The following is a 13551-nucleotide window of genomic DNA, read 5'->3' as shown; positions in this document are numbered from 1 at the left end:
TAATTAGATGCTCAATAAATTATTTATTAAAAATTAATGTTTTATTTTATTTTTTATTTATTAAATAATAATTATTATTTTTGTTTATCTAATAATTATGKTGACATAACATATCTAATAGTTTTTTATAAATTTTAGTTAAAAAAAACTAATATACCTTTWAAATGAAAAATRTATTTTGCAGTATATTTACATAATATAAGTTTTGAAAAACAAATATAGTGTCAAATAACTTATTATGAATTATTATTAATTGATAAAAATTTTATAAAATTCAAACTTACTGTACTTGTTGTGTAAGTTATTAATATATCATTAAGTTTTATTATAAATTTTTACATATAATTTTAATTTAAATATTTAGAAATATTGAAGTTATGTCTACTTATATAATATTTTAAGTGATAATAATAAACTTTTTATTTAATTTTAATTTTTTAAACTTCTTTTACATAATTTCATAGTTTAAAAAGTATTTCAATTATTTTAAATCATATACTTTCCATTGATATTCATCAGAAGTTTTACACTGTTTTAAATGATTTTTAGATTTTTGGCAATCGATTATACTGTATATACCGTTTGTTGTATTTTTGAACAGTTATGCATATATGTGTAAATATCATGAWTAAAAACTTATAAAAATTAAGTTAAGTTATAACAAAATCAATAAGTATTGTAACAGATTTACAAATTTTTTTGTTATTATATGCTATGATACTATACATGCAATACATTAAATAATATGATGTTATAGTTTTAAATTACAATTTCCTAAAATTTACGATAATTGTCGAAAATTTCTGTTTTTTCAATTAAATAATCATTTTTATTTGGCTACCGAAGCCCACCGACACCGAGATATWACTACAGTTTTCATTTGTCGACCAYTATTTCAATGGTACACTAAAWACCATTGCATTGATTAAATKGGCCAACAAATGGTGTCCATCAATGGCGTGCCGACACATACTTAAAGTAGACGACAACAATGTTATCAATGTTAGGKTATTGTTAAATAATAATCTTTATAATAAAGATTTAAATGTTAAACAATTAAATACTAAGATTAAAAATAAAAATAAATATATCAAATAAACCAAAAAWTAATTAATAATATTGATCATAATGCAATCTAATAAATATACAAATATAATTAACATACTCTAATATTATATATTAGATAATAAACAATTATAAAATKTTATTTGATAATTAAAAAATTTTAGCAACTGATTTATTTAATTTAACTTATAAAAATATWTGTATACAAGTTTTAACTTTAATTTCAAGGTTAGGYAGACAATTAATTAATMATAATAATTGATACGATATTATATATAAAAGTTAGTTGGTTAGTAGTACTCAATAATTTAAAAATATAATTAAATAAAACTATCTAAAACAAATTGACTATATAAACAGCTAAATRCAAACATAAACTATTAAACACATAAATATTTATAATAATTTTATCTTATATTAGAAAAACTAAGTATTTTTTGAAAAATAATGTTTAAATATATTTTATTAGTTTCATTGTTTGTATGTTTAAGTGGAGCTCATATACTAAACCCATTGAATCCATTACTTTGTCCAATACATGCATTTGGAGGTAAATTTAATTATTAAAAAAACTATTTTCATTTTACTATTTTTATTAAACATATATTATATATTAATAATATCTAAAAAAAATGAAATAATTTAGATTTATTACATCATCTGATTGGTGGTAATGGTTTGACTGGTAACACATGTATCGATAGTTGCCCTAACTTTTGGAAATACATGAGTGTTAACATTACAACAACATTGTAAATTGATTCACTAAACTATGACCTGGGACTGTTTTCATGGACACCTATAATATTTATATACATATATAATTAGATGCTCAATAAATTATTTATTAAAAATTCATGTTTTATATTATTTTTTATTTATTAAATATTAATTATTATATCACTTTTTACTAGATATTCAAAAGCAATGATTGTTAAATGATTTTAAAGTTGTATTTAAAATGCAAGTAATGTGTGTGTATACAGAATATGTTATTAAATGTTTATATACTGTATGTTAAAAGCATTTCTATACATATGTAAAGTGTGTTTCTGATCTATATATCCAAACAAATTGACAAAAAGCATATTAACTAACAAATAACAAAACTTATGAAAAGGGAGTCTTAGGAAACACGTGTTAGACATATATCAAGTGTTCACTCAATATAAGCATCAATTTTCGCCAAAATCGGGTATAGAAGTCGTATCAATAAAATTATTGAAATATGAATTAATAGTCAATTGTATTAATTGTTTGATTTGTGAGACTAATGTCAATAGATTTTATCAAATAAATTATATAATTATTTTATAAAATGAGTGAATATAATGTTAAWTTTGTTAATGTTAAAAGTGGTTATTATCCTAAATACAAACAAATATTTATTGTCTGGTTTAAAGAGTTTGATAAAATAACTAATTATAAATCTCGGTTTAAGTATGTTCAGGATAAGTTTGTTGAAAAGTTCAATTAATCAATAAATATCAACCACCAATTGGACATACAATTTTGAGACAATAAAATTTTTGTTTTTCTAATGTTTTTTATCAACATTTTGTCTATTTTTGTTAAATACATATATAAAGTATACCCGAAATATTGTTATTTATTTATAGTTTTATTGAACATTTTATTTTAATATTTCTAATTGATTTTATTGTCTTAAATATAACTTTAAATATAACCTATTTTTATGTTAATTTCTATATATTAAATATAAACTTATTTCATGTATTTTCTTAGTATATAATTTATATTATCATATAAATATACAGTACATATTTTGATATACATTGTTAATTAAACARATATATTTTGTTTAATAAATATAAATATGAATTTACTTTTATTTTATGATTATTTTAGTCAAAATATGATTTTATGATTTTGTAACGGGAATGGTATTATGGGTTGGTATAACCGAATATATAATCGAATAACCGGATACCGTGAATATAAAAAATAATGGATATCACTGCAAAGGTAAAGCGCGTAATTTATGAAAGGGATAGCTTATAGGACACTTTACGGGTGTCACGTAATCATTGGGTGACCCTCTCGGGGCTCACTAGCCACTGGTCAATGCTTATAGTCTTTCGGAAGCCTTTATCGGATCTCTAGGGGTCTCCGCAAATACGGACTACCTTCCCTGTTAATACACCWAGGCTGTTGTACATATCAATAGTAGACTTTATTTGTGTTCAAGTGCAGGCCCGTAGGCCCACAAGTTCAATTTTATTTATAATATAATGTAAKGGTATCGATAAATCGTAAGTATAACATGTGTGAGTATTTAACAATAATTAAATAACATTTATAATTTATAATAATAATAACTAATATTTAACTTTACATAATTAATTAACACAATATTCTTAATTATAATAATTATAAAAATCGATAAATAAATATAACATAAATCAGTTATTTAAGATAATCATATTTGATAATTACATATATAATTAACATAGGATAACATAAGATACAGTATAGCAAATAATACAGTATAACTTATTTAAATATACACAATAAAGATATTTTTATTATATTTCTCTGGAGGCGCCCGCCATTCTATCACAATTTATTTAAAAGGATTATAATCCTAACCTTAATGTATGTCAAAGCAGCCGCTTGTGCGGACACTTACCCAAACATGAGTATAAAAATAGGATACTGACTGACCATTAGGACAGTCACTCTCTATACACACACACATTACTATACTTTGTTTAAACTTAATTTCATTGAATTTTGTATTACCTTTTAAATTATATTATTTCAATAAAAGTTACAGTTTTTTCTAACTTCAAAATTACGACTAAAATTATTCAAATAGTTTTTTGTTTAATAATTAATAATATATTTTTGCAAGCAACTTTATACATATAACGCCACTCGCTTTACTAATGTTTTTTAATTATATCATTAGATTTTTTACTAATTAATATTTATTTTTAATTAATTAATATGATATTTAAAGGTGAAGAAACAGTTCAAATTCAAAACAAAGTTAAACATAAAAAACAAAATTAACCACAAAATAATAAATTAAAAATCAGATGTAATTGAATGGATTTGTTTTTTAACACTGTAATACTAGTCTGTATCAACTTAACTATTTATTAATAAATCAAGTTTTTTATTTTTATTTTTGTCCATTTGTTTGGATTAGTTAAGTTGATACAGACTAGTATTACAGTGTTAAAAGCCTTGGTATGTGCTAGGTATGGAGTGAACATTGATGAACAATTTTAGCACTTTTATTGAATTGTACATAGAATAACTGATACTATTTAAAAAATATTTGAAATTAAACAAGTTAAATGTAAAAAATAATTTAAATCGGTAACCGGCTAATGGTAATTATGCAACTTTTATAAAATAAAAAATGGTGCATATCTTACATATTATTTATATTTATGATATTTAATAGTTATGATTATTAAATAATTTAATATTTTTAGTTATATTCTTATTTTCAATTCTCAATGTTTTCTATTATAATATTTAAACATTTGTTTATTTATCTAAATAACTATTAATATGTTTATTGATATRTTGTGGGTTTGAACTCTGGGTTGTTCTATCCAAAGGTTATCTAAAAGTATTTGTAAAGTTTGCGCAGTCATTATGTGTTGACTCAATAACAGGTAGTGTTGTTAAAATGATTTTAAGACAATTTTGGAAAAWTTTAATTTTTTTAAGCAATCATATGAATTTAGAAACCACTTAGAAAATTATGTTTATTAGTTGTGATAAATAGTTATAGAAATAATATCAATGAGTTAATTGTATTGAAGTGTTTTAGCATTAAATGAATCCACTAATTAGGTATCAAAACATATATCTATTTGACTATTGAAGTGAATTAAAGAAAAATTACAACAATTTTATTATTATATTCTCTGATACCTCTGGTATATATAATACATAATATTATAACCTTAAATTGATAAATATTTTATTTATTTATATTAAATAATCAATTTTGCAGTTCAATTATTAATAATTGAATTTTAGTGACACCAAAATTGTATAGCATTTTCAATTTATTTATTTATTATTTTCATTAATTTTTAGATTAGTTAAATTAGATTAGGTCTCACTTATTGGAATTATTGTAAAATAGAAAAATGTTTGTAATTTCAAACAATGGCTTTTAATTCTATACAAATAATTTTACAAAGATATCAGAAATTATTTTAATTACAATAAAACAMTGTTTATTTATAATGTCAATAAAAAAATCTAAATTGTCTAAAAAATATGTAATGTATTGAATTTTATTTATAAAAATTACTATCATTTGTGTGATTCAATTACTTAATTGATGACAATTTTATGGCCATAGCATCGATCTAAGGGTTTCTTTCGATAAAAATTCGAAATAAGTTGAAAAATAGCGAAAGTTTTTGTTTTTTTTAATTAAATTATCTTTTTSTTAGACATTTCAGTTGACTCGACATTCAAATTGCATTTCAAAATGAATTCAATAATCCATTGATTTTTTGACTAATTAGTTGTGTATCAGAGTGTCGATCGACATTCACGTATCGATGGTATGATTGCCACAAATCTATTGTTTTCAAAAAAAAATTGTGACACTTAGTGATAGCAGATATCTTAAGACTGATTTTTTTCATTAAAATCACTTAAGACTTGATTTCCAATTGATTTCAGTCTTGATTATCAAACTTTTCTTTAATCATTATCTAGCGGTTGAAATGACTATTACAGCAGTGCCTGAATATGTAGCCAATGATAGCTTTTAGTGGTAATAATAAAAAGTGGACACAACTATAATTTAATTGACAATATTAATTAATTGATTAAAATTTAAATTATTTTCAAAAAAGTAATAATTTTTATAATAAAAGTTGTTTTTATTGATTTAGTATAACATTAACCTTAACTAAACCAATCTATTGTCAATAATTATCATTATTACTAACTAAACAAATATATATTTGAAAAAAGATAAAATATTTACTACTTGGCAACTGATGATAATAATCAATGTACTAATACTACTACTACTATAAACCTAATATAAAATTATCTAAAATATTACCTATTATTTGTTTTATCATAATATTTACTCTACATTGAAATAACAAAACAACAATTATTTAATAAAATATTTAAAAATATTAATTTCATTTTAATATACAACAACAACAAAAATTATATAAATTAAAACAATTAAATAATAACAATAATAATTATGTGCTACTATTTTGTCACATTAAAAAATATAACTGTATAATTAATTATTTGCAACTATTACTATTAATATTACTATATTATTAATATTATTATATAGTATTAATAATACTACTAATGCCAAATAAAGTGAAAAAATTATATAATTATTGTTGTATTATTTATTTATTAAAAAAGCTATTATGATAATTATTAGTAGAAATAAACAAAAATTTATTAAAAATTTATTACTTGTATTATCAATTGTTTTAATAATTAATATTATATTATTGATCAATATTTTGATATCAAAACCCAGATATAACATAAATGAGCGCAAGATTATCAATAGCCAAAGTGAAATTGAATTAACCAAATATACAACACCGACAACAAACCTGACCGCCCGGAGCTGTCGGCAGTGTCGACAACCGGTAGTAATATTTATACATGCGGCAGCGGTAGCCAGTGGTTTGTATTATGATAAGCGCCAAACAATACGCCATACATGGGCTGAGACGGCGAAACAATTGGGTGTTTGTGTATATTTTGTGTTAGGATTGAGTGACCAAACTCTGGTCAATCAGCAATTGGCTGCCGAAGCCGACCGATACCGAGATTTACTACAGTTTCCATTTTTCGACCACTATTTCAATGGTACACTAAAAACTATTGCATTGATTAGATGGGCTAATAAATGGTGTCCACCGACGGCGCGCCGACACATACTTAAAGTAGACGACGACTCTATTATCAATGTTAGGCTATTATTAAATAATTTACATCAATTTAAACAAGGTAATTTAAAAAATAAATATTGTATACAAGTAGTTACAATATGATTCATTTTAGCTAACAATTCCTACTATTGTGTATAAGTTGTTTTTGTGGCATTTTGTTGCACCGGGTATTATCAATAGTCAGGCTCAGGAATGTCCAGACTATTGTATTGTAATATATAGTTAATTTCTATACATTTTTTAAATGCCACAAATTAATTATTAGATGTAAGAAACTAATACTAATTATTAGTTATTAGATTTATTTAAAAATATTGATATAATTTTTTAAAATTAATTTATCACTAATAATAATACAGTATTTATAATTAGTGTACAATTATTAAATCTAAATAATTGGGGAAATTGTAATTTACTAAATAAATATTTTTAATTTTATGTTTAATAAAAAAATAGAATTAAATCATTCAGTATATAATATTTATAAAATATAAGTAAAGTTATAGTATTTATAGTTTTATTAGATTAAAAATATATTAGGGGTGATTCACATATCACGTTCGCACTTGAGGGGAGGGGATCGACTAAAGCAAACTTTTGCGAATGAGGGGAGGGGTGGTAGTGATCTTAAAGAACGTTTGCATTTAGATATTTTATTTTTTAGTGGTTATGGACATGTGAAGGTAATTTTTATAATGACTACATGCAAACAATTGCGCACATAGGGGAGGGAAGGGGTCTAGATTTCTGTGAACAGACCCTTACTAGTATTGACATATATAATAATTATGAGTCAGAAAATTTAATTACAATAATTGATAACTATTAAACATTATACTGTCTATTAGTAAATATTATATACAGTCATAATATTAACTAACTATACAGATAAAACTGTTAATATCTCTAAAACCTTTTAACCAATTTTTATGTTATTTGTTTTTACTTAAAACAAATAACATAAAAATTTGTTAAAAGGTTTTAGAGATATTAACAGTTTTATCTGTATAGTTAGCTAATATTATGACTGTATATACCAATGATGCGAATTAAGTGTTATCATAATAACTTTGTGATACATACATTATATAATATAATTAACTTAACAATTATGATTTTTTAAATTTATATTAAGTATAGTAAAGTATAGTGAGTATAATAAACTCATATATATTCATGTAATATGTACTAGTTTATTTGTATAATCTAATTTTATAAATTTTAATATATTAACACTTTATCATCACTGATATATACAGTATAAAAAAATAAATAGCAATAAGAAAAATTACAAAATATGAATTTAATTGATTAAATTTTTCTGTTATTATTATTTTAAACAGGAATTAATGGGTATTTAATGTATAAGTCTCGGATCAATCGCGATCCATACCATCGACACTATCAGCCTTACGAGTACATCAGTGGCGACTATTATCCCGAGTATACAACTGGTAGCGGATATCTGATGAAGGACTGCACTGATAGACTGGAACACCAGTTAGACATATATACTGGTCCTATACTGGATCACGAAGATATTTTTATTACAGGTATATTAGCCCAAACAGCTGGCATCGGGCGCTTTCACAGCCCACTGATCTATTGGACCAACCAATGTTCAGATGTCTGTGTCTACTATGGCTATCCCATTGTCTTTGAGTGTACCGATAATCAGATTACTGACTGGTGGTCTCATATCCAGACAAAATCACTGAATAATTGTCACGAATTTGTATTAACTTTTAGTCTCACTAATTATTTAAATTTTATTAAAGTAATTATCATAATTTTAGTTATAATTATAATAATTATTATTATTATATTATATTTTATATCAAATAAAATATTATGGTATAAAATTTTAAAATAATTATTAATTAATTCAATAAAAAATTATAATACTCTAGATAAAAGTTTTATTTTATTTTTATTATTATGATTATTATCATATACTGTATATATAAATAATATTCTAATAAAATAATTCAATTTTTAAATGCAATTTACAAAATAAAATATTTATAATTTTAGTAATTATAATTATGTTATCATTCATGTCTAGAAAAACTAATTTATTTCAGTAAAATGTGAAAAAATAATATAATAAAAAAAATTATTTACAAATTATTCAATATATAAATGTTTATTAATATTATAATATTAGTACTATAGTCTAATAAGATCTTAATTTAATTACTAATAACTAATAAAATTTAATTAAAATAAATTGATTTAATTATTTTTGAACTAAATTTTTACAAAAACAATATTTCTGTAGTCGATGGCTATCAATACAATCGGATTGATTGACATATTTRTTAATTCGCGACACTTCGCCATTCAGTGACATTTGTTTGCTATTTTGATTCAAACTGATGGTCGCCTCCAGTAATGCCTGACTTGGATTGACTACAATTGTCAAACTAAACTGTCTGATAGCTAGTGTCTCAATGTTTGCACCGATACTGACTTTGTCGTCAAAATGTTGTTCATATGCAGAGACTGTTGTGTTTAACCAAAGTTCTGCACATTTGTTGCCATAGTTTTCATCGACTAATAACTTGTTAATACTGTTGACTATAAATTCAGCCATTGGTTTGACTAAAGACAAATTTCCCGCAATTGGTTGACTGGTCTGACACGAACACCAGTGCCGATCAATTGGTATCGACTGACAAGATCTCAGCTCAGGTATCTCCTCCAGCAATGATCGGCCATATCTCAGATCAGTGTCTGGTCGGCCTAACACTATATGCCTGAGTGTTGCGTGAATATCAAACGGTGTAGTCAACCGGTTCTGATTGATAGTCACATTACTATTGTTGCTCCGATATCTATCGGGCAAATACAGGTTCATGAATGGCATCCTTTCTTCAAACTTTCCCGACAGTGTGGCCCTAATCGGACCAAATCGGATGCCGTGATCTGAGAAAAATATCACAACTGTATCATTCATGAGCTGCCTGTTGTCGGCAAACAGTTTGTTAAACAATGCAGATATCAAGGGGTCAACTAAACCGGCATTATTGACCTCTTCGTGCGTTAGGCGAGCCATAAATGTAAAGGCAATGTATTTCTGTTGTCTCTCAGTCATAGCCGAAACAAAATCGTAGACATAGTCAAAGTAGACTTCCGTTTCAGGCTTATCCAGATAACAGTAGTATTTGATATCTTCCTCTATTGCACTGCTAAACGGTCTCAGATAATAATCGGTAGGCTGTTTGGAAAAGCCTATCTTAAACATATTGAAAGCAGCCATATCTGGCGCGTCCTCCATAAGCATCGTACGGAAACCCTTATTTTTGAAGTCCTTATATATGAATATTAATATATAGAAAAATAATTACAGAGAAAAAAATTAATAATAAAATTTTTACCAAAAAATAAATGTTTACATACTTTCCAAATAAATGGAAAATAGTTTAGATAAACCCAGTTAGCAATTGAGTCGTCCCATAGATCGGCTAAATAATAACCGGTCAACAGGGCTACCAAATTGGGAAACGTATTGTCAGCTACTTTATTATAACCATACAATGTATGAAAATTATATTTATCTAACAATTCGGTGGTCAACGGGAAATGTCTATCAAAGTTGACCCGTGATATGGAGTCAATGCCCACAAACAATATGTTTGGCAGTGTGTCTATATCTGGTTGTCCATTAGCATCACTGACTGGTCTATTATGCAATACCTCTTTTACCAGTGTCGGAGGCTTTCGGATCAATTGATCAAAAAAAGATTTTAAACCTAAATTACAGATTATTTATTTATCTTTTTTTCTCAAACATTCAAAATAAATATATAAAATATTTGTCTAAATACTTGTTTTCTGGGGTTTCGGTATCTTAGCCGGTATTAGTGACACAATTTTTTTGAACTTTTTATCTGTTAAATTATAATAAAAACAAAAATTAATTAATTTATTTATATAATTGATAATAATTTTATATCATATTAATACTTTGCTTTTAAATGTTTTGTTGATTTTTAAAAAAATTATTATCTCACTAAACTGCATGAAAGTATAAAAAGTAAGTAAAAAAAAGATATTATGAAAATATATGTTTTACATTTTCATATACAGGTATATAATTTATATATAAACATTATTTTTTAAAACTATATATTATATATACTATTTTGGTCATTACACACGTGTTGTACGAGTAAATACGTTGCACGTGATTCGCACGTCTGTTGTTTGGTTGAAATAAGTAATTTGATTGACTTGAACGGCAATGTCTGGTGACATATAGTCGACAAACGTGTCGTCATAAGTGCGCCGTTTTAATGAATTGGCCCAACATTTGACTGTCGCACCCGACGGCTCCAACACAGACGGAATAAACTGGACTAAAACGCCGGTATAGTTGACCCGTTCGATGGACAGCCATTCTTGAATATCGTGTCGACAATTGAGACCAAAACCGGTATAATTTTGATACAATGGCCAAACCTGTGCATCAAATGTCGGCCACCGGACTATTTGGCACCGGGAGGTGTTCACCAAATATGGTTGACTATGTTTCTCTTGTATGGCTTTTATATGAATCCAATCTATTAATTAATTAAAGAAAAATTATTATTTTATTATTATTATATTAATTATTTATGAAAATTAATAATTTAAATAAACTAATTACTGTATGTAATGTTATTTAATGGCTTAACAATAGCCTTATTTTTGTTTGACGCATAAAACTTGGGTGTTATGTGAACATAGATTACAATTAAAATATTAAATGTTGTCAAAAATATTAATATCGGTACTAAATATCGCAATTTTAGACATTTAATTTTCATTATTATTATTATTACTATTTTATTAATAATATTCACATTAACTTTTATTTCAATTATGTTAAAATAGTAATTTTTAAATGTATAGTAAGCTAACAAATCAACAAAAATAAATAATTTTTAAATATAGTTTAAATGTAAAAAAAATATTAATAAAAAATTTTTATTTCTTCAAAATTCTTAAATAACAAAACATATAATGAGTAAAATATGAATTAACATTATTATTATACAATATAAATTAATAACAGTATATCTTTATATAAATTGGGAGTATTATAATAATAAAAATTGATTTTTTTAGAATTATCTATAATTTGTTAATATTTGCTTAAACTTTCTCTCTCTCTCTCCCCCTCTCTCTCTCTCTCTGTTATCCTAGCAATTATCTCAAACTATAATTTTATTAATATAAACTAACAATTATTGTTACAATAATAGTTAATTTAGTATACAAAAGTAAAAAAATAATCACTATTTATTTTGTTTTTTATTTGTCTTAAAATATTTTTTTTAAATGGTAACCAAATGCATAGCATTTTCTGTTAATTTATAATTAAATTAGTTTATTAGTATACATACATTATATAATATATATTAATATGTATATAAATATTTATTTAATTATACAAAATATAAAATTAATACAAACTATTTATAATGTTTAAATAATTTTGTTTTATAAATAATAAAAATGGTAGTCACTATATAGTCACTATATACTGTACTATAATATATATATAGTATATATATWAACTTATAAACATTTATTGAGTAAACTAATACAAAATTAACTGTTTTGTATTATTACTTTGAGTCAMCAATTTATGTTTGCMGTGAAGTCAATGATATTTATTAATTATAATAATGTGGAAACCGGGAGATTGAATAAAGTAAATGTTAWTTTATCACTAAATATTATTATTTTTTAAAAATTAATATTTAGTAATATACTCATATTYATAGAAAAACATTTATATATATATAATATTATATATATTATCATCGGAACTAATAAATTTAAATAGACATTTGATTATCTSTATGTTATAATAAAACTTTGATAATAAAAATTATATTTTTACACTATTTTTTGGACACATTAAATGTATACATTTAAAATATTTAACTTTTAATTAATATATTTTGTCAAAATAATATTTAGATTTGCAGATATAATAGTTATTATTATTATTATTTGACAAATAATAAATAAAATAAAACATTAATTTTTTTAATAATTTTTAATTTATTGAGCATCTAATAGTATATATTGATATATTTAAATCTTATCGGTGTCCATGAAAAAAGAGCCAGGTCAAAATTGCCAATAATGTGAATCAATTTACAACGTTGTCTTAATGTTAACACTCATGTATTTCCAAAAGTTAGGGCAACTATTCGCACATGTGTTCAAACCATTACCACCAATCAGATGGTTCAGTAAATCTAAATTATTAATTATTATTAATATAATAAATATAGAAAAAAATAAATATTATATAAGTTTTACCTCCAAATGCTTGTAATGGAAAAAGTATTGGATTTAATGGGTTGAGTATATGAGCTCCACTTAAACACACAAACAATGAGATTAACAAAATATATTTAAACATAGTTTTTGATTTTAAAAAATTTTAGTTTTTTCTACTATAAGATAAACTAATTTAACAATATATTTTTGTTATAGTTTATGATTATATTTTTCTGTTTATATATACTTAATTTGTATG

At 23.8% G+C, this 13551-nt stretch overlaps 2 protein-coding genes across 2 annotated transcripts; one reads left to right on the top strand and one right to left on the bottom strand.

The window, feature by feature from the left end:
- Positions 1-2383: 2383 nt before the first annotated feature.
- LOC128955843 (beta-1,3-galactosyltransferase 5-like) lies at positions 2384-9084 on the top strand. The gene is made up of 4 exons (XM_054301520.1): positions 2384-2520; positions 6590-7068; positions 8354-8745; positions 9076-9084. Exons 1-4 carry the CDS (start codon positions 2384-2386, stop codon positions 9082-9084), a joined length of 1017 nt encoding a protein of 338 aa, XP_054157495.1.
- A 118-nt stretch (positions 9085-9202) lies between these two features.
- On the bottom strand, positions 9203-11821 carry LOC128955842 (uncharacterized). Its single transcript, XM_054301519.1, has 6 exons — positions 11662-11821; positions 11174-11575; positions 10841-10903; positions 10413-10765; positions 9309-10323; positions 9203-9216 (listed from the first exon to the last, which is right to left on the bottom strand). Exons 1-6 carry the CDS (start codon positions 11819-11821, stop codon positions 9203-9205), a joined length of 2007 nt encoding a protein of 668 aa, XP_054157494.1.
- Positions 11822-13551: the final 1730 nt, after the last annotated feature.

This window comes from Oppia nitens, unplaced genomic scaffold (assembly GCF_028296485.1).
Source record: "Oppia nitens isolate AA-2021 unplaced genomic scaffold, nextdenovo-longstitch-racon4-pilon3 scaffold2_pilon_pilon_pilon, whole genome shotgun sequence".
Classification (NCBI taxonomy): Eukaryota; Metazoa; Arthropoda; class Arachnida; order Sarcoptiformes; family Oppiidae; genus Oppia; species Oppia nitens.
The sequence above is the reverse complement of the archived record's forward strand: the minus strand, read 5'-3'. Positions and strand labels throughout refer to the sequence as shown.